Source organism: Marmota monax, unplaced genomic scaffold (assembly GCF_021218885.2).
Source record: "Marmota monax isolate L192 unplaced genomic scaffold, Marmota_monax_Labrador192_F-V1.1 WCK01_AAM20220418_F8-fsc00034, whole genome shotgun sequence".
Taxonomy (NCBI): domain Eukaryota; kingdom Metazoa; phylum Chordata; class Mammalia; order Rodentia; family Sciuridae; genus Marmota; species Marmota monax.
This window is the reverse complement of record NW_026693934.1, coordinates 2997866-3020088: the sequence shown is the minus strand read 5'-3', so window position 1 is coordinate 3020088 and position 22223 is coordinate 2997866. Positions and strand designations below refer to the sequence as shown.

Sequence of the window (22223 nt, the reverse complement as noted above, 5' to 3'; positions counted from 1 at the left end):
AACCCACTTCAGCCTGTGACATTTAATGCTCAAGCCTGGGATTGGAAGAGCGCCTGCCTTTGTTGTGGGAATTACACGGCTTTGTAAGATCCTTTTTGTGACCTTGTTAAGGTATGGCTAATCCTACAAGGGTAAAGCGTCTGGCACTGAAATAACATTCTGAGACTCAAATGTTTATGAAAAAAAAAAAAAAATTACCTGTCAGACCAGTAGATGTAAGCCCCAAAGACCGCAACTGAAAACATATCCACGTTGTTCCCCGACAGCACCATCTCACGATGGCCTCCGGTTTCAAGGTCGATTCTCTCTATCTTGTCTGTGCGAGCGTCGCACCAGTACAATTTATTTTCCTAAAGATCGATTGAAGAGTAATATTACAAGGAGGTTTTGGTGATTTCATTAAGAAAATAATGGAACACTAAAGTTGGAGTAATGCAAGTTGGCAGTTAATACACTTTAAATACTTAAAATAAATCCAACAGACCTCATAGTCAATGGAGATGCCATTCGGCCACACTATCCCCATGCTTACAAGGACAACTTTGTCTGAGCCATCTAAGCGAGCCTTTCCAATGCAGGGCATCTGTCCCCATTCGGTCCAGAACAGGAAGCTGAAATTGAATTGTAGACTTATGGTAACATATAACTAAACACAGAAGGCATCAGTCATCATAAGGACAATAATATTCATACTGAGAGAACAAAAATTATACATTTCAGAAATAAATATTCAAGCATGTTTGTATTTGTATAAAGTTTTATTGTAAAAAGTATTTAACTAGCTTTTGAAATCATAAGAATGGATTCAAAATTTGACCAAAGTAACTTTTACTTATGCTATTCCCTATCTGAAATACTCCACTTCAAACTATTTTCCTAATGTGCTCTTGATTTTCATATCCCAAATATTTCCTTCAAGAACTTTCTGAGTTCTCTCTGATTATTGCTATTATGAAGCAAAATACATTGAATTATGTACTTCAACTCAGAAGATCATAACACAGAGTGAAAAATTTATACTTGGTTTTCTTCACATAGATATTTATTTTGAAGACAGAGAGAATATTGATCAGTGTATATATTCATGAATAAAGATAAAAATTAGTAGGAAATAAATATTTAATTTATGAATGTATACATAATGTATCATAACTTTTAGTTTTGTCTAATGAGACCACTAAACTATTCTAATCTGAATTTCATGCTTATATTTGTAATCTTGGAGAACAATATGTAATGTAGAAAGAAACATAAAATAGGAAGAAAACCTAGAGTATGCCAAAATAATGTGTTAAAAAGAAAATAGAGAAAAACAGGAGATATATAACACATGCATTTTTACATATTCATGCAACAAATTCAGCATTTATATGATAAACAGAAATTCATGCTTTTAGATAAATCTGATTCATTCTAAATTTTACATTATGTCCAATTACATTTTTATCCATCTATCAAATAACATCAATGACTAAAATTTAGAAAAATATGATAATCATTCATGCATTTAATCAACAATGAGTTTATATTTCTGTTCCTATTCAAATACACATATATAAGTGTTCATACATGAGTAGAAGCTGACTACATATAGAAAATTTAAAGAATATCTATACTCATATTCTGAATACTCAATGGAGTTCTTATTTAACCATGAAAAAAACCCTTAAACTACATAAAAATATATGTATTCTTTTTATGTATATTGTTTAGATTTATTTTAATAGTGATTTTATTTTCTGAAAAAGCTATAAAAATAAATGTGTTTGGATTTTACAACCACATAATAAAAGGTGTGGCTAGAATCCCAACTATATTAATCCTGAAAATACTTTCATTCATATTTACAAGTTCTATAAATCAGAAAGGAAAACTTTGTAGCAGAAAATCCAACTAAGATTTTATTGGTAATATCTTGGCAGAAAAGTTATGAAAAAGTTCTTTACTTGTGTTAAAGTCAAGAGTTTTAAGACCTTCAGGGATAGTCTCTCTCAATTAAAAAAAAAATGTTTCAAATCAAATAATAGATAAATTTTGCTTCATTTAAATTTATTTTCTTTCTTTCTTTTTTTTTTATTTTTTGCTACCTAAATAGTATCTTTTACATGCTAGATATATACTCATCCAAGCTAGGTCCACAATCTGTCCCTTTAATTTCTTAAGGTCAAACGTCATTAAAAAGCAGACGATATTACACTATAAAGTGGGCACCTTGGAATCCAGAAGAGACATGTTTATTCAATCTGATTTTTACCAACCACTTTTAACATACTCCAAAGTTCAAATATAGAAGGAAATGTGTATAATAAACCTATTTATGTAATATAAGCTGATTTTAAATGTACTAATTGAGTAATGAAAAAATCATTTTGAGCAAGTAGAATGAGACAATTAATATATTTAGCCCTAATTCCATAGTTATGAAAATTATGTCTCTGAAAGTTAATGCTCTCTGATTAAAGGGGACAAGCCAGGAATTGCCCAGACTTTACTAGCCCAAGCCTGTGCCTTTCTCTAATACAAAGTCTCAACAACTTATAATAATTATATGCCTAATGTTATTTCTCTTGAGCTATATGAAGTATAGCAAGATGTTTTCATACTTAAAAAGAAAAATAAAACATGAAAAATTTCTTAGTATTGAGAAACAAATATCTATCTTTTTCTAGGAAGTCTCTATTTCTTTTAAATTTGCAATAATTCCATGCAGGAGACTTTAGATGAATATAAAAAAAATATAAATTAAAACTATTTAAAATAAAACAAAGTTACACAAAATTCTCTATGAGCAAATCAGACTGTGTGGAAATCACTTTTGTGGTTAAGTAATTTATCAATTTAATAATATCAAAATATTTAAACCTACCAAAATGAAGCAATATTTTATAAACATCAGACAGAATAGTTTAAATATTCCTTAAACCAAAAGTGAATAGAATTAGCACCTTTAGGAATTCTAAATCAAATTTAGAGAAAGAACATTCTCCAAGCTTGTAAAATTTCAAGGAAACATTTAAATTAAGATAATAATTTACAAACATGTACTTGAGATATCTTTAATCAGCATAGATTCTTGGTATCTAAATATGGTCTTTAGTAATAGGAAAAAATGAAAATCCTTGTCACTGAGTTTTGAGATCCAAAGGAAATTAATATTCAGTGTTAGAAATACTGCCCACATTGGAAATCATATTTTATAGTCATTAAGTATTTGTTGGATTATATGATATGACCAAGGAAACTGATTTTAGAATGATAGCTTGGTAAATTTAGATCTGAAAATACTACTCCAAACCCCAAAATCATCAAAATTTTCAAAATTTAATGCTATATTTTCTCTGGATAATAAATTTTCTGTATAATAAATAACTGTTAGAAAACTGAAAAGCTCCCTTTTTAACAATCTTTCATTTGCAGAATTTGAACACATAAACCTTTAAAAAGTATTATGAAAAATTATAGGAGTACTATTAAAAATCGACAAAATGCCAATATTATCTTCATTACGTACACAAATTTTTAGTAGGACAAAAGTAGAAAGACTATATAGCATGTGTCATTTTCTAATAAAACACTGTTATTTATTTAAAGATAAAAAACCTGACATGGCAGCATTTTGGTTCCTCAAAGACCTAGCATATACTCATTAGGCCCTGAGTTTAGTCCATTATTTTTATGATAATTTAGCTGATGTTTTAGTTTATACACAGGTATACTTATAAAGAAATAATTGTCTTCTGCTTCAGTTACACTGGTAAACAAAGTTCTGATTTGGTGAGATAAGGGTAAGGAAGAGAAGAAATAGGAGAATGAATAAGTCTCAGTTGCTGGAAAAAACAAAGAGGATTCAATGTGGTTCTTATGCAGTTGAATGTGAACATTAGTGGAAAGCAACTAATTTGAATCAATCATTTTCTTTGAATTTAAGATTCTCTTCTCTGCTAAACTTTTTCTCTGGAGCTCAGATTATGGTTATAATTTTTATAATAAACTGCCCATTTCTTTAGTATTTGCCTCCTCTAAGTAAACATGATTTAGATACTTTGTCAGATATATTAAAAAAGAAAACACAGAGGTGAGAAAAATTTCTATGCTGGCACAAAAATGAAGATTATTGAATCCTGCTATGTAATTTCCCTTGGTCAAGAATATCGTGTCTTCTCTTAGAGTGGAGATCAACAGTGGGTTCCCATATCTCCAAAAAGGAAAAAAAAAAAAAAAAAAAAAAACTCCTACAGAACAACAATAGTATCTAGCCTTTACATAAGCATCAAAATCTAATTTGACAATAATTGCATATAATTTTACATCCCTTAGCAGATTCCCTAGAATCATTTAAAATCCATAAGAACTGAATGCCTTGTTAGGTCAACATGTCCATTTCTCTATCCTCCTGGTACCTGCAAAACTATATAATATTTTAAAAATTTGAATATATATCATGAACACATGAATTAACATCCTTTATCCCCTGTAAAGAGTTAAATGTAGTACAGAGCCTTTGCTATTCCTGAGGTTTCTAAGATTTGTTTTGACAAGTATTGCATGCCAATTTCAAATCAATCTTCAAGTCTTAAATATATTGCAATTGTTTAAAGTATCCTGCAATGTAAAAATAACTCAAACACAGACAGTTGAACACTGTGCTTAAGAAAAGAAAGAGACAGAACCAGTATACTCTTGGGCACTACTTTTCAAGCTTTTTTGTTAAATTTGTTCTTGATTCTCAAATTTATTCTTTCATTGTAATTTAAAATGTACTAATTGAGTAATGAAAAAATAATTATTGATATTTCATTCAATAGACATTTACTTACGTACTTAGAATGTGCTAGGACATAAATTCATTAGAGTTAAGACCCTCATGAAGTTCACTCTTTAATGACAGACATAATTGGGCTAATTAAAGAATTACAAGAGAAAATGCTAACAGAAATACCTAAAAATTTCTAACTGAAAGCCTTTGTAAGTCATGAAAGTAGGAGCTTCAACCATAAGAATGCTGAAGATCTATGATGATAAAAGTTGTCCTTTATATAACAATTTTAGAATTGTTAAAAATTGAATTTCATTTTTGAGCTGAAATAAAGAAATAGTCCATTTTGACTGTACTTTCTTTCTTAGCTTATAAAATATTTATAAATTATCATTTGTTCTATGATTCCTTCCCTAGACTTATTACTTTTAAGCTAATGTTAGACTGCAAATTGAATAGTTACATAGAACAATTACAATTACAGCTCTCAACGGAGAAGTACAGAAGAAAATTCTTCACAAAGAAAAATTGCATTGGCATCTATAATCTCATAGTATATTGAGCTGATAAAAGTATACTATAGTCATTTTCTTATTTTATTTATGTGTTTATACTCTGCCTCATTGTTCATCCTCTCATTGAAATAAATATGTATACATGGTTTTAGTTTGTTTATCAAATTTTTAACTATAATTTTCTTGAGTGAATTATTCTATGTTATGTATCTGGGATATCTTCAATATATAGTATTTGATGTTTCCTGATAATCTATGAAGTTTTCAAATATTTAACATCTAGCCTCCTAGAACTTATGAGCCATTTAGAATTATTAAATTATTAAATTTTTTTTATTTGTTTCATAAGCTGCAACATATCTTGCCATGAATCACATCCATTCTACCTTATACATTTCACCCTGAAAGTGAGGCAGTTTTTTATAAATAAACAGTGAAAGAAATGTTTTAAACTTTTCTTTTATACTTGTACCCCATTTTTTATTGTTCAGATGTCTTAAGAAACTAGGGAAAGGTTATACAGGTAAGTGTTGCTGTCCCTGGTTTCCACTCAATATGGCTTTAGTGGTCTGGGACTGGGGCACTCTCTGGCAGTGACAAGTTGCCTGAACTTTTTGGCCTCTCTCCTCTACCAGCTTCATAGTTGAAATGATGCCCAAGGCTTCTTGATCTATTTTCTAACCTTCCCTCCTGTAGCAGGAAAGGTAAGATTCAAGATTCACATTTAGAGTTAAAGAATGGGGATGAAGCATGGGGTTAAAAAAACAAAAACAAAAACAAAATACACACACACACACACACACAGTAATGACCTAGCTAGCTTTGAAAGAAGGCAATCATAAGATTTTTTTTTTTAAAAAGTACTGTTACTTTTATTCCATTTGCTATTATAACTTGTTCACATTTTCCCCCCTGAGACTTAGGAAAAGAGAAAAAGTGTTTCTGATCTGAAGCATGGTAGGCCTGTGTTACTTGATTACCATGGTATCTTAATATTCTATAAATGGCACCCTGATCCCACCATTATTAATACTGCAAATTAAATTTACTCCACTTTTTTATTTGTGGCCTTGCCTTAAGATGTACTCTAAAAGATGGTATTAAATTCTGCTAGATTCTACCTTAACAGATATTAAACTGTCAACAGAGGTCTTCTGAATGTAGTTGAGCATGTCATAAAAGCATATGTATAATCAATGAAATACCATTTGATAATATGGACTTGTTGAACATCAAAATACCATTTCATCAAATTTGAATATTTGCCTCGGAAATAAAGGCATGTCAGCAACTCATTTATAGTCACAAGAATACAAATTCAAGAAACCCACGTAGTATGTGTTTCATGTAGCAACTATATCATAGGAAGTTAATAAATTTGTCAATATCATACTATGACTTCCTGTAATTTTTTGTTAGGAGAAAATGTTTTCTTAGCATAAAGATAATTATCACATTCAGTTTTCAAAAGAAAAGTGATGCCTAACTTAAGAAAAGTAGAAAGAAAAGTCAATGGAGGGGAGAAACTAATTTTCAAGCTGAAATAAATTCATAAATGGGTCCTATTTTGCATTTGGCTACCTTTTACAAGATCTCAAGACTCTATAGTTTAAAAAACAGGCTTTATGCCTCAGTTTCAAGGCACATGTATATGTTGGATTCAGCTAATTTGCTCCATTATGGGTGTTTTCCCTTGGTAATACCACCTGTTGTGATTTAATTTCAAACATAATACTAAAATGTTGTACTTTATTTCTTTGATATGAATTTTGACACTTAAATTTCTACGTACTATTATGTAGAAATCAATTTTTGTGTAATTTTATATAGAGTTATCATTTTTCAGCTTTTTTTTCCCCTTTGAAGTCAATAAATATATGAACAAAAAATATAGTGGGACAAATTCCAATAATAATTCCAAGTTGTAATAAATATTTTCTGTAAAGAAAGTTGACTTTAAATATGTCTAATGTCTATTCTTAACTATAAATATGGAAAAAATATTTATCCAAGTGGCCTAATTATTATTTAAGAAATGCTTTTAAGTAGATATAAAGGTATACAGATAAATAATATTGAAATATTTTTAAAGTATCAAAGTTTTTTTGTTCGTGGGTCAACATATAAATCTTTTTGGGGGATTTAAAAATTAAGAAAGCCCAAAATATTTGCTGATATCTTTCTGATTTCAGTGATGCACCTGTAGTCATAATAGAAAAAAATTGATCTGACATTCTAAGAGAAAAAAATGACGAATTTGATGAGGAACAAAATGGGTGATTTCATCAATGTTCAAACGAAAGTTATCTAAATGTAATTGAAATCAAAAAGAAAAAGCTTATTAAGGAAGTTGGGGCCTAACCAAATAATTTACTTAAAGGTTTAATCTTTTTTTTATGATTACACAAAAATAAGTGCCACGTTTAAGAAAGGAAGTCAGTAGATGAAAGGTAGGGAACATACTAAATTTAGTGACAAATTCAAAGCTATCATTCTAAAGGAAACTAGAAACATAAATAAATGAATCAAAATTAGATTTTATTTTGCATGTTTAGTATTTCTTACTATACATTCAAAGATACACATAAAAACCATAAAATCACATCACTTATAAGCAAAATATTAAAAAAAATAATAAGAGAGAATAGCATATGAAGTCTGAAATGAGGAAAATCAACTACAATTCTCACAGGAGCTATATAGATTGGACCAGAGTGAACCAGAAAACTCAAGGATAGAAAGGTTACTCAAAAGAAATTCTTGGGTGAATTGTCAATGAAGGAAAAAGTTGAAGTCCTGTAAAATCTTAAAAAAAGAAATCTCTGTCTTTGGTTATGGATAAGTTTAGAAATTTCTAGATAAACAGAAGCTGAAAACCAACTTCAGTAATTCAATGACAAGAAAATGTGTATAGATCACATATTCTGAGAAGTTGAGAAGTAAACTCAAGGACAGTAATAAAACATGAGTAATTTTTTGTTCAAACGAAAGTTATCTAAATGTAATTGAAATCAAAAAGAAAAAGCTTATTAAGGAAGTTGGGGCCTAATCCAACATGTTGGAGATTAGGGCCTACTTTTTCTTCTATTAGAGGCAGAGTCTCTGGTTTAATTCCTAGGTCCTTGATCCACTTTGTGTTCAGTTCTGTGCATGGTGAGAGCTAGGGGTTTAATTTCATTTTGTTACACATGGATGTCCAGTTTTCCCAGCACCATTTGTTGAAGAGGCTCTTTTATCCAATGTACATTTTTGGCACCTTTGTCTAAGATAATTGTAATTTTGTGGGTTAGTCTCTGTGTCTTCTATTCTGAACCATTGGTCTATCAGTCTGTTTTGGTGCCAATACTATGCTGTTTTTGTTACTATTGCTCTGTAGTATAGTTTAAGTTCTGGTATAGTGATGCCACCCGCTTCACTCTTCCTGCTAAGGACTGCTTTAGATAATCTGGATATTTTTCAATTAAATATAAGAGTATTTTTCCAGATGAATTTCATGAGTGCTTTTTCTATTTCTATGAGGAATGCCATTGGGATTTTGATTGGCATTGCATTACATCTGTATAGTGCTTTTGGTAATATGGTCATTTTGACAATATAAATTCTGCCTATCCAAGAGCAAGGTAGATCTTTCCATCTTCTAAGGTCTTCTTTGATTTCTTTCTTTAGGGTTCTCTAGTTTTCATTATATAGATCTTTCACCTCTTTCGTTGTTTCCCAAGTTTTTGTTTGTTTGTTTGTTTGTTTGTTTGCTTGGTTTTTTTGTTTTTGTTTTTAGGCTATTATAATAGGGTACCTATTATAATAGATATAATAGGTTTTTGTTTTTAGGTATTATAATTGGATTTGTCCCTGATATACAGAAGTGCATTTGATTTATGGGTGTTGATTTTTATATCCTGCTACATTGATGAATACATTTATTAGTTCTAGAAGTTTTCTTGTGGAACTTTTTGGAAGGTTGTGCTCCATTTCCATATGCTCTAGAGCTCAGATTCTTTATTCTTCATAAAACTTTCTCTAAGGACTATCTTTGGACCATTAGAATCTCTTTTCCAACAAGTGCTGACAGCCAACTCTCTTGGGATTATGTCTTCAGAGCTGATCCTTATCCATTGGACAAGTTGGGAGTATGGAAGCTAAATCCCCTTAAGATGTTTATACTCCAGAGCTCCCTAAGAAATCAGCCTGTGGCCTGAACTTGGCTCAAAATTGAACATTTGCTCTCTTTCTCTTTCCTATTCTGCTTCTTTCAATTTATGGATTGAATTCTTACTCTAGGACCTGTTTCTGGAATACTTAATGCAAGGCAAACATTTTGTCCAACAACATTCTGTCTCCTACCCATCCTGCTCCACTCTACTGTATCTTCCTCCCCAAGTTTCCTCCTGTACTCCTTGGAAATTCTCTCTTCTTTGATATTCATTCTCATGCTCTTCCTTTCTACTAGCTTTTTCTACTGTTTCTGTGAATATGTGCAGTGCCTACCTCCATACTAAGAAAAACTTACTCAATACTCTATTATTTTCTCAATTTACCTCATGTTTTCCTCTTTCCTTTTTATTGGCTGAGCTTATACCTATGTAGCCTATATATGTTACTTCCACATTCTAATTATCATTGATTTATTAATTCTTTCATTTCTGACCTTACTATCAGTCTCCTGAAATACATAACATTGGGAAACATCATCCTAATCATTAATTGCATATTCTGTTCTTTGTTTTTACTTCTCCTGACTCCTGAAAGTCAGCTCACTCTTCTAAACTCTTTTCCTTAGAATACTACCATGCATCAATTTCCTGAGGACTCAAAATGGCTCATCCTCCCAGCTTTTTGTCTTATTGCTCACTTTTATTTTCCCTCTCTCCTAGGCATTTCATTCTCTTACTATAAACACTAATTTTTGTTCTTGGATTTCTTTTTTCTGTAGTCATTTCTGGGTAATCTCACCCACTATTATGGTTTACTGCAGAATCTTAATTCTGTTGGAATAAATGTGAACTGATTTTATATTTATCCAAATCCAGATTACATCTTTACTCAACTAAATCTCTTCTCCAGAATTGGCTATTTCAGGAAGGTGCCGTAACTTCCAAGTCAATTGCTTGTAAATGAACACTATCATGTTGTTAATTAAGAGTAATGTTCAAGCATAAAAGACTAAGTCTAAGTCCAAACTTAAATCTTATATTCATTTAAAAATCTCTTCTCTTTTTCCAACTTTGATCTGACTCCATGTGTAGTCAACTTTTTGTTTCTGTGACAAATATGTGAGAAACACAACTTCAAAGAGGAAAGATATTTTTGGCCTACAGTTTCAGAGGTTTCAGTCCATGGATGACTGACTCCATCGCTTTGTAGAGAGGCAGTACATCATGGTGTAGACTGTGTGGTAAAGCAGAGATGCTCACCTTATGGTAACCAGGAAGCACAAAGAGGAAGAGAGAAAAAGGAAGTAGCTGGGAACAAGAAAACCCATCCAGGGCACATCTCCAGAGACCAACTTTTTCCAACTAAACCCAACTCCTAGAATTTCTATCAGATCCTAATAATGCCATGCAGTTATGTATCCATCAATGAATCAAATGCTGAGGTCAGAACCCTCACGATCCAATTACTTCCTAATAGCTCCACCCCTGGACATTGTTCCACAGGGGACCTTGTATTGATGTCTTGGTCTTTTAAGTCTTGATTTCATATTCAAACTATTGCACTCCTCCTGGAGTTGGGCGTGGTGGAGCTGCCTTTAATCCCAGTGACTCAAGAGCCTGTGGTAGGAGGATTTCAAGTTTGAGTGCAAGCTCATCAATTTAGTCAGATCCTAAGCAGGTTAGTGAGACTATGTCTCAAAATAAATAAATAAATATATAAAAAGGATTAGAGATGTAGTTCCATGGAGCACCCCTGGGTTCAATCTCCAGTACCAAAACAAAAAACGCAGTACTCCTTTTGGACTGGGGATCTGCAATGAAAAAGGGACTTGATGTTTTATTCACTGCTCTTGCCTCTCCATTCATGCCTTTAGAAATTTGTCCCTAACTCTCCACTACTTGACTTGAGGGCACAGGAAGAACTCACCCTCACCTATAAATCATCCTGAAAATTTTCTACTTTAATCAATGCTATAATTTCTTTAAGAATTATCATCACACTTTGGATCTCACCTTATGTTGCCTTTGGGGTCCAGGGAGAATAGTTAGGAGAAGGAAACCAGAACTAGCTTAGATTTTACTTAAAAGTGAATCCACCTTCACTAAAGAAGGTGTCACTATAATAATTTCTTTAATATATGGAGAAAATTACCACCTATTTTATGGCCCCCAGTTATCTTCTAGACATATTACCTGTGCTTTCCTACATGCATCTAATGTGCCTACATTTTTCCAAATGGCTTTTGCCTTGTCACTATTTATTATGGATATGTATGTGTATATATATTATCTCAGGAAACTTTTTCTCCTTTAACTCTCCTCCACAAAGTCTCTACTAACACTACCATTGAGGCTATTAACCTCTCTTTTAATAACTAATCTAAGCACATGCTATAATTAAAAAAAAAAAAAAGAAAAGAAAAGGTAATTTTACAGTGTTCTTTTAATTATTGCTACAACATGAAATTTGTATATGACATTAACTTTTCATTAGGTTAGTCTTACTATGCCTGAAGATAAGTCTTATTTTAAAAAAATGAGACTTACTCTAAGGAAATATTTTATGGGTTGAAACTTCCTATTTCAGAAGCAACACCTTATTCAGTACCTACCAGTAGCTTTAATATGTACTACCATTTTGTTAAAATGTACTGAATTGAAAGCTGATTGGACATAGATGGATACTGAAAATGTCCTGGTTCATAGTGCCTAGTACTCAATAAATATTCGTTGAATAAACTTACAAAAATGAAGTATTTGTAGCTTCCTTTCCCTGATATTCTCAATCCACTAAAAAGAAAGTAGGTTAATCATGTGCTTAAGATGGATGTGGGGCTGGGGATATAGCTCAAGCGGTAACGCGCTCGCCTGGCATGCATGGGGCACTGGGTTTGATCCTCAGCACCACATAAAAATAAAACAAAGATGTTGTGTCCACCGAAAACTGAAAAATAAATATTAAAAATTCCCTCTCTCTCTCAATCTCTCTCTTTCTCTCTCTCTCCTCTCTCCCCTCTCTCTATCTCTTAAAAAAAAAAGATGGATGTGAAAAGATGAGCTACTTAAGAAAAGGAAGGTCCCAAATATCAACTTGAAAAGAGTATATACTTTGAATAAGAAGTGAAAAAGAAAACTACAGATTGACAAGTATCACGAACAGGCTTGTTAAATTGAACTACATGAAAATCTAATAGGTCAGGCAAAAGAGATTCTACCAATACAAATAAAGAATTGAACTTAAAAACATCATGGGGAAATTTTATTCATTGGAAACAAATTAAACATCCATTTTTCTGATTATCTAGACGATTATATAACATTCACATTTTATTTGTTCATGCCATTCGAATAATAATTCATAATCCAAGTATAGGTCAAATATTATCTATTTCAGCTGCAATGATTTATGAATTTTCAATTATAATTTAAAGAAATTTTAATAACACCATCACATTGTAATATAATATATTTTTTAAGTTTATAGGTATGATGTAAGCATTCAATTGAATCATATGTTTCAATATAAGAATTGAATAAAATTAAGAATCTGTTCCTTATTAGTAGCTAGTGGTGTGAGTCTATGCAATGCCAGGGCAGGTAAGAAGATGTGTGGAAAATCCAGACCCAGTTCAAGGTTTTTTAATATACTACCACCTACATTTTTTTCATATTTCTCATTACTATTTATTCTCTTTCATTTATAGTTTTAATCTCTAAATGATCAGTTTGATTTCATCCTAAAACTATTTTATATAACTGATACTTTTTATTAAATTACGTTATGCTTAACTACATATATATATATATATATATATATATATATATATATATAATTATACACACACACATAGAGAGAGGGAGAGGCTACATGAAATATGCATATGTACATGTATACATTATACATAATTTTTGGAATTTAGGGAAACCTATATACCAATTTGGTGACGGAGTAATGCTTTTACAAATTTCTGACTCAATTTCTTAACATATAAATGGGAAAAAATGATATACTTTAGATTGTGTGTGAGATTTAAAATGGGATAAAAGGAAATACACTGGTGAATTTTGTGCAAATAAATGGTACAAGCTACTAAGACAATCATCATTCTCCAACATGAAGAAGAGATGGTAGGAATATAAGGATAGAAAATGGGGATACACAATTTAGAAACCCTGGCAAGAGATGATTATGGCTCAGAGTTAGGGTCACAACGAGATCATTATGCAAATAAGTAGAGATGCATTTAGAAGTAATAGATAATAGAATCTCTTGGTATATTAGGTAAAGAGTAAGAGAGACACCATATATTTTGGCCTGAGTAAATGAAACAATAGAATTATCCTCAACTAATGGAGAAGTTACAATTGTAAAGAATGATTCAGTTTAGTTTTACAAATGAAAAGGTCAAGACTTCTGTTAGATCTTATTTCAGCTCTAAACTATGCTCAAATAAAAGGAGTAAACAATAATCATTTAGTTGATAATGAGTTTGCAATTTGGGGAGCTCTTCGGGAGTGATTCATCACTTCTTCACCTCAACTGTGGTGACCTCAAAGATGAAGTGACATAGCAGCTGAGTTCTGGAGACATTTAAAGGTTCTCTTACTTGAAACACCTGGCAACTGATACTGGCTGTGAGCTGTGGCAGACTATGGTTACTGATTAGAAAACATATGTGGCTTCTTTATGCTGCTTCTCAATTTTCTCACAGAGAAGTGCAGCTTCTAAAAACATCCCAAGAGGATCAGGTAGAGGTTTTATCTCCTTTTATGATACAGAGATTATACTGTATCACATCTACCACAGTCATAGGCTCACCCAGATTCAAGGGTATGGAAAAAGGGCTCAACCTCACTTTTGGAAAAGTATCCATGTTATAACATAAAAGAACAAGCATCCAGGATGCCAAATATTACAGTAATGATCTGGAAAATAAAATCTGCTATAGGTCTCCAAATGAAAATGCTAAATATACAGGAGAACATAAAAATCTGGAGATCAGGAGTAAGGTCCTATCTAGATGTACATACATTTGCTAATCCTTAACATTTAGGGGAGATGAAAATAAGAAAAGTGATATGTACCAAAAATGGAACCTGGGGGAACTCTAACATCAAAATTCAAAGTGAGAAAGAAAAAATGGGAACAAAGAAGAGTGAGTGGGGATGACCCTTGAAATATAACAATCAAGACAGTTGGTCTTCTTTGGCCTCCTAATGTCTCATTGAATTCCATCCTCTCAAGAGCTTTCCTCATAATCGAAACTGAGTTTCTAAGGTAAGTTCCAATGTAAGTTGCTTGGTCAGGGACATTACCCCAGATCCAAATGATGGATCATAACACATCTAAATGTATCAAGAAAATACCTTCCTTTGGCTATTGACTCATCTGGGATAGGCAAGTAACTCACTCTGGCTGAGGAAAAACAAAAGGTCTAATAATAATGTCTTTCTCCTCCCAAGTGAATGAAAAGATCTTAGAAAGAAATATTTTATCCTGTTCTCCTCCTTTCTTAAACATAGACAGCTGCTTGACAGTACCTCTAAATGCTGTAACAAGGGTGTGATAACAACAAGCAAAAGAAAAAAAAAAAACACAGGCTAGTAAAGACAGTAATGAAGAAGCATAAAAAGATAGTCCATGAAGTGAAATACTAGTATCAACCATGTAATTTCAGACTTCATTTATTCATGAAGAAGAGCTCTATTTGCTCTAGCTAAGTTATTGCTTACATCCTACAGCATTCCTAATTAATGTCTTTTAAATTTTTATATTATAATCTTAGTTTTAGCATAAAATATGGCAAATTTGATGACATTCTTCTACAATAATCTTCTTTGTTTTTCTCCCTATAATATTAACATTAATTGTGCAGCATTTACCAGGAAATTCAAATAAGTGATAAATATTAGAAAAAGTACACACCACATATAATATAGGTTGCATAGTTTCATGAAAGCTGATTTAATATTTTATATAAATGATTTTATTCTAACTCAGTGTTCTTCATGCTTATTTATCTGATGCACCTTTTTTATTTATTTATTTTTTTAACAACCATAGTATTACTTTACTTTCATTCCAAAAGATATAGGAGACACATTTACATAAAAATGTCCCATGTTGACAAAAACAAAAACAAAAACAAAAATTCTTAAGTGGCCTATCAAAGTGCACACCTGTAATCCCAATGATTGAGGGGGCTGAGGCAGGAGGATCAAAGTTCAAGGCCAGCCTCAGCAACTTTGCCAGACCCCTGGCAACTTAGTGGGACCCTTTCTCAAATCCAAAATAAAAAGAACTAGAGATGGAAGTCAGTGGTGAAGTAACCCTGTGTTAAATCCTCAGTACCAAAAAGAAAAAAAAAAACCTTAAGTGATGCCATACTAAGGATGCAAGAAACACATTGTGGGGAGTAATATGGGGTTTTAAAATGGAGAAAAACCTTACATTGTTATTTAAGAGGAAAGCAGTTATCATAAGCTTCTTATTCTTTAATAGTCACTATACTAAGCCCTGAGGATCGAGAAATATATCAAACGCACATGGCTTTTCTCCTAGAATTTAAGTATAAGGAATAATAGGAACATTTCCCAGCATAGTGGAATGTACAGCTACCAGGCAAATAAATATAAATAAATAAGCAAATATTAGTGCACAGAGCTTGCATACATAAAAGTTGTAGGTGCTGTGGGATCATAGAACAATCTATTTTCAACGCCACAGAATTGTAAAAGTGATTAGCAAATTAGTAATAGGAAGAGCACTGTGAGTAAACGGAAGAGGATGTACAAAGCCTAGAAATGAAGGAGATTAAGAAATATTTGAAAATTTAACCAAAGTCCAACACTGATGAATTGAGAATGTAAAAAATGCAATAGCAGGTGTTTGAGATGAAAATTTTGCACAGGAGCTGGTTAGGATCAAATAGAGCTTTTGGACTTTAAAGGCAATGGGAATACATTGGAAGGACTTAGATAAGATTTACATGTTTAAAAAAATTACTCTAGCCTTTATTGAGATTTGGAGACCAAATGGGAACTTATTGCACATACTTAAGGTAACAGCAGATTCAAACAGGGTGGAAGCAGTAAAGATATAGGGTAGTAGATTGAAAGTAGAATTATTTAGAAGGTAATTTAAAAAAAAAACAGTGAAATGTGGTGGTAGATTGAATGCACTTCAATTTTATATGTGTGTATGTCCATGTAAACTTTGGGTTCCATGAATTTTCCAAATGGACAGGTAGATATACTTATCTACAACTCAAAATAAAATAAGTAAAAACAAAAAAAAAGGAAAGAAATAATAAATGAAACAAAAAAAGCTTGGATGAAAATGTTAGTTTGATAATCATAGGCACTTAAACAGATATTGGAACTTCAGTAGGTTGTTTGTTAAATTATTATTTCACTCATTCAATAAATAATTGAATATCTAATTATAAAAACAGTTCTAGGTCAAAACTCTAAATTGAGAACCTAGAAATATGTTGTTGTTCTTATTTGGATTAACACATATAAAATAACCACATAGTAAATGACTTTATCAAATATGTACTAAAATATGCATAAGCAAACTAAAAATAAATTTCATTTTCTCCTTAAGATATTTTTAGTTTGTTTCAGATATTATAAATAGTTAAAACTAAATATTAATATAATTTTCTGTTTTATTTTTCCTAAGAAAACAAGAAAGCCCGCTTAAGATTCAGAAGATAAATGTAAATTTTAAAATTACCCTTTCTCTGGGTGCACAGCTATAGATCTTGGTTGATCCAGGCCTTGGGAAATAATTACATAACGGAAAGAGCCATTGAGTCTTGCAACTTCAATTAAGTTAAAACCATGATCTGTCCAATAGATGTTACCTGTGAGAAATACATAATATAGTTCATAATACAGTGTGAGATAGGAAATTATTTATTAGTATGGCTAAAATTAAATTTCTGAACATTCACATAACTATTAAGACATTAAGTTTCTACTCTTTAATCATTACTTTCTAAAAAGAAAGCTGTTAAAACTCCCAATCCTAATTTCATATGTCTCTGACTAAACCATATAATGATCTATTTATATGTTTTAAATGGTGAAAATTTCCCCACCCATCAAAGGAATCTATTTAAACTTCATACTGACTTCAGGCAAAAAGGAACTAACATTTTCATTTACCTGCTTTACAGAGCTCTCAGGAGATTTGGTTAAAGTTCACACTATATAATCTCCTTCAACATGAAAAACGCTTAGTCAAAGGCTCAATAGCATTAGAAAGAGTGGAACCAAGAGCAAAAGAGACTATTTACCCCCATGGCTAGAAGCGTAAAAGAAACTGTTAGGAGTCAGAAACACAATTTTTATGAAGCAGATTGAGACTCTAACAAAACAAGTATGAAACTAAAAGAAAAAAGTCTTAGATTATACCAGCAATCCAGTCAACAGCTATTCCTTCCACTCTTCCCAAGCCATTGGTAATGATATCTTCTTTCCAAGTCTGATCTCTTTTAGCTCGGCTGATTTTATTAAAGCCCATGTCTGTCCAATAGATGGTATCATTTCCTGTGAATAAGACAGAGAAAACATACACCCACACACTATAAAATGTGTAGCAATATATGCATTAGGACCCTATAGCATTAGTATCTTTACAGTTATCATCCTGGGTATGCTAAAAGAGTATTCTTCAGGATACAAAATTATATAGGAAGAAAGGTATGAAAATAATATGAAAGAAGCTATATTTTAGCCAAAAGATCTTTTCAAGTACTGTCTGAAATATTTGGTGAAATGATCTATCACATTCTGTATCATTTGCTTTCCTATTCATTTTAAAACAGTAAGTCCTTATCCCCCATGAATTTGCAAGTGTGATATCAAACCATGTTATATTGGACCATAATTTTTCTCTTCACAATCATATCTGTGTCTGAATCTGCTAAATATAAAAAAGAACATTACTGACATGATAAAATCAACAATGTCTCAAAGGAGAGACAATAGAAGAAAAAGGAATTTAAACTGTTATCAAGGGTATTTTAAACATAATGTCACTCAAAATGTATAAAGCCTTATCATTCAATTATTCCTTCTGAGGTACTAAGTAACTTCCCAAATGTCAACTACAAACACCTCATATTTCAAACTCTCATTGTACAAATGGGCTTAAGGATATTTGAAGAATTGCTCTATGCTATCAAGAGTCTTTAAATAACAGTGCTTTTGTATATTTGAATGAAAAATGTGTCTAAAGACTGTAAATGAAATATATTACATGTGCATGCATATGCATAAAGGATAGTAATTATAGACCAATGACTTTAAATTTAGTCACCAGAAAGACACTGGGGACGAATCATTAAATAATAAATTTGCCACCAACTAAGTAAGTTTTCTTGTTGTGACCTACATGACCATTTGAAGAACAAATCCTTTAAGACCAATATAATTTCTCTCTGGCACAATGACAGACTATGGAAATAAAGAAAATGCAATTAGTATAATAAAGCAATTCATCAATAAGTTTTGGAATTCAGTTTCAAATGAAATATCATATGAATTCCTCAATTTGTTTGCTGAAAGATTTCAAATACCTCCTTTTTTTAACAATGGTTAAGTCAGATAGAAAATCCTTCGAGTCTCAGCAGAAATATCAGGCCCCCAAAAATGTACCCAAAAAGCAAAGATTTTTTGATATTTCCTTTTTGCCGAAAGTATCAAAAAAGGTGATTTCATTATTGAAATAGACAATGAACAAAAATAAGCATCATTTTTCATAAATAGTAAGCATTGTATATTGAATAAAAATTTCCCAAAATATTAAACCCATATATCCTACTTCCTATTTTGTTTCTCTACTTGTGTGTAGAAAATAGAACATATAAAAGACAAATTCTGGATTTTCTATCTAGAACATGATTCTCTTGGAGTATTTTTCCATGGTAACTGCCTTTGTATTAGTGATATAATGGATAGCAAATCCATTCTTTGTTTCTTGAGCTAAAAACCTCAGGATTTTCTGATCATTTTTTTCTCATATTCCATATCCAATTCATCACTAAATACTTTCATATTTCATTCATTTTCAGGAATTTTTGGTCCCTTTTATTTTTCTTTCAAAATGTAATCATCATCTAACCACCTCTCACCTCCTCTAGTTCTATTATCAAAATCCAAACCACTATTAACTCTGGTCCAAAGTCTTGCAAAAGCCTCCTACCTCACCTGCCTAGTGTGTGTTTTTGCTCCTGTACTTCCTTTCCCATGAATATTTTCTCCACTTAGGAGCTATGATTACACATTTTAAAAGTTAGCAAGATATTTTTTACTCCTCCATTCCAAATTTAATAATTTCCCTGTCTAATCCAAGGTAAAGTTAGAGCTCCTCCCATGATCTTCCCACATCCTCTGGACCTCTTCTACCTGATATCCCTCTACTCATCCATCTCTAGAAATACAGACCATCCTGGTCCTTAGGCAAAACAAATCCTCCTCACCCTGTATTTTGCCTACATTTTTTTCTTTCTCTCTGGAATGTTCTTTTCCTAGATATCTACACGGCTGTATCTTGGCTCAAATATACCCATCTTACAGAAAATTTACATGACTATCCTAGAAAAATTATTCCTTTAGCAAATTTTATTTTTCTCTATAGCACATATCACTATGAAACACATTAGGTAATTATAAATTTCCTTGCCTCACAGGAATGTATTCCTTTGATAGTTGGGACTTTATTTAGTACTTTATTCCTAGTACCTGGTACATAGTAACATCACAGCAAACATTTTGTAAGTTAGTGCGTAAATGTGATATGCTGTATAAAAACTGGTTTGGAGGTAGGAAGACCCATGTCTTGTCATGAGAAATCTTATAAACTTGTTAAGGAACACACAGTATGCACATGAAAAAAAATGACAGTTTACAACAGTGTAAGATGCGAAGCATGCAATTTGGGCAGATACATAATGGGCAGGTTTTAAGAGAATAAAAACAGCCTTCACAAGAATAATAAAAAAGGACCCCAATTTTATAAATTATATACATATTACATTTATATATTTTTTAAAACTTATTAATCTTGAAAAATTCTGTTCATTATAATCATGAAGCATCTTTTCTACCACCATCTCTTGCACATATGTACCTTTATTATCATTGAACTGATTTTTTTTTCCTCTTCTTAGAACCGGAGTATTTTATAGGTAGGTACTACAATTGGGTCAACTTCTGCCTATGTGTTATATACATAGCAAAAATTTTGTAATGCTGAGTTTGTACCTAAATTTCTCATAGCACTGAGAAACAACAGATTTACTGGTATCTTTTACATTAGTATTTGCAAAATTTATGAGCAAATCAACCATATGATGATGCATTAAAAAGAATAAAGACAATGGAAGGACTAAATCACTCATTTTTAGCCTATCCTTATCAATTTTTTTTCACATATTTACTTTGCACCTACACACACACTCTAAATGCAATGTATGCTAAGATATGAGAATATATCTTTAATATCTATGAATTTTGGAAATAAACATGAATTAGGTAAAAAACTTTCAATTAGGATGAGAATCAAGTTAAAGATGATAAAAGTTTATAAGAAACTAAAATGATAAAATTATACAAAAGATAAAAAGTGAAGAAAAACTACAATTACCATCTAGAAATTTATTTCAATGTATGAACATTTTTAAATTTACCTCTATTTAACAAATTCTTTTAGAATACTTAGCATATGTCTACAATAGTTCTTAGCATAAGAATATGGTAGTGAACATAAGAGACATAGAATTTAAGTTCTTGGGTAGAATTAAAAATAAACTACCTGAAGACATATGGTAACTTGATAAAATATAACTACAGAATGAAAAAGAACTTGTAATTTAATGTAATAACAATTATAATTACCTCCTCATAGATAAAAGTATAAAAATAGATTCTTTGGAGTCATTTTCAAGGACTAACATATAGAGATATTGATAATATTTAAAGAGATTGTGTAATTAAAGTAATTAAAGTCAAAATTAAAGGTAGAGTCAAATATTGTCATGGTGATATTTGTCTATGAAATAAAGAAAAAAACTTTGACAATGAGAAAGTTACTGAGTTGAGAAAAAAAAATTACTCAAGTGTTTAAAGCTGAAAGGCTAACCAGAATATTCAAGTCTCTTAAAGACCTTTCTTCACCCTTAGGGTATATTTTTTTATAATTAATTAAAAAATATGTATTACTGACTACCTGTTGGAGAATATACTCTATTCCATTTTTCCATGGGCTTTTGTGGCCTAGAAAATTTAAAGTTATATTTCCTGATCTGAATTTACATTTTTGTTTTATTTTGTTTCTATAAACAGCACATACACATGAAAATACATAAAATAAAAAATAAAGTATATGTGTGCTATTTTTTCCTATTAATGAAATAATCAGCACACAAGGAGAATGGTAAAATAGAGAGCAAGAAGCCTAGGATTGGGTTATTATTATTCTGCCACTAATCATGAAAAATTCACAAAATTCTTTGTCCCTCCAAGCTTATTTTCATGTAAACAAATGTACTCGTGCGCATGAGCGCACACACATACACACACACGTATTTATATTATATATATACATGATATATACATATATATGAATATATGTATGTATATGTATGTATTTGCAATATACATATATGTACATATGTATTGCATAAACATATATTTGAATAATATATGTACATTCTAACAGAAGATAAAATTTAGAATACCTTTAGTCTCTTCCAAGTCTGATTATCTAGTGTTAAAATTTTTTTTCAC

At 31.2% G+C, this 22223-nt stretch overlaps 1 protein-coding gene across 1 annotated transcript in view; it reads right to left on the bottom strand.

Annotated features, from left to right (window-relative positions):
* Positions 1-22223, bottom strand: part of Lrp1b (LDL receptor related protein 1B) — a 1856415-nt gene that overhangs the window by 481639 nt on the left and 1352553 nt on the right. Inside the window, exons 36-39 of the mRNA XM_058585368.1 lie at positions 17847-17981; positions 17164-17293; positions 485-611; positions 199-350 (exon numbers count right to left, since the gene is read on the bottom strand). Of these exons, the coding sequence (XP_058441351.1) occupies positions 199-350; positions 485-611; positions 17164-17293; positions 17847-17981 (544 nt within the window). The remainder of the gene's footprint in view (positions 1-198; positions 351-484; positions 612-17163; positions 17294-17846; positions 17982-22223) is intronic.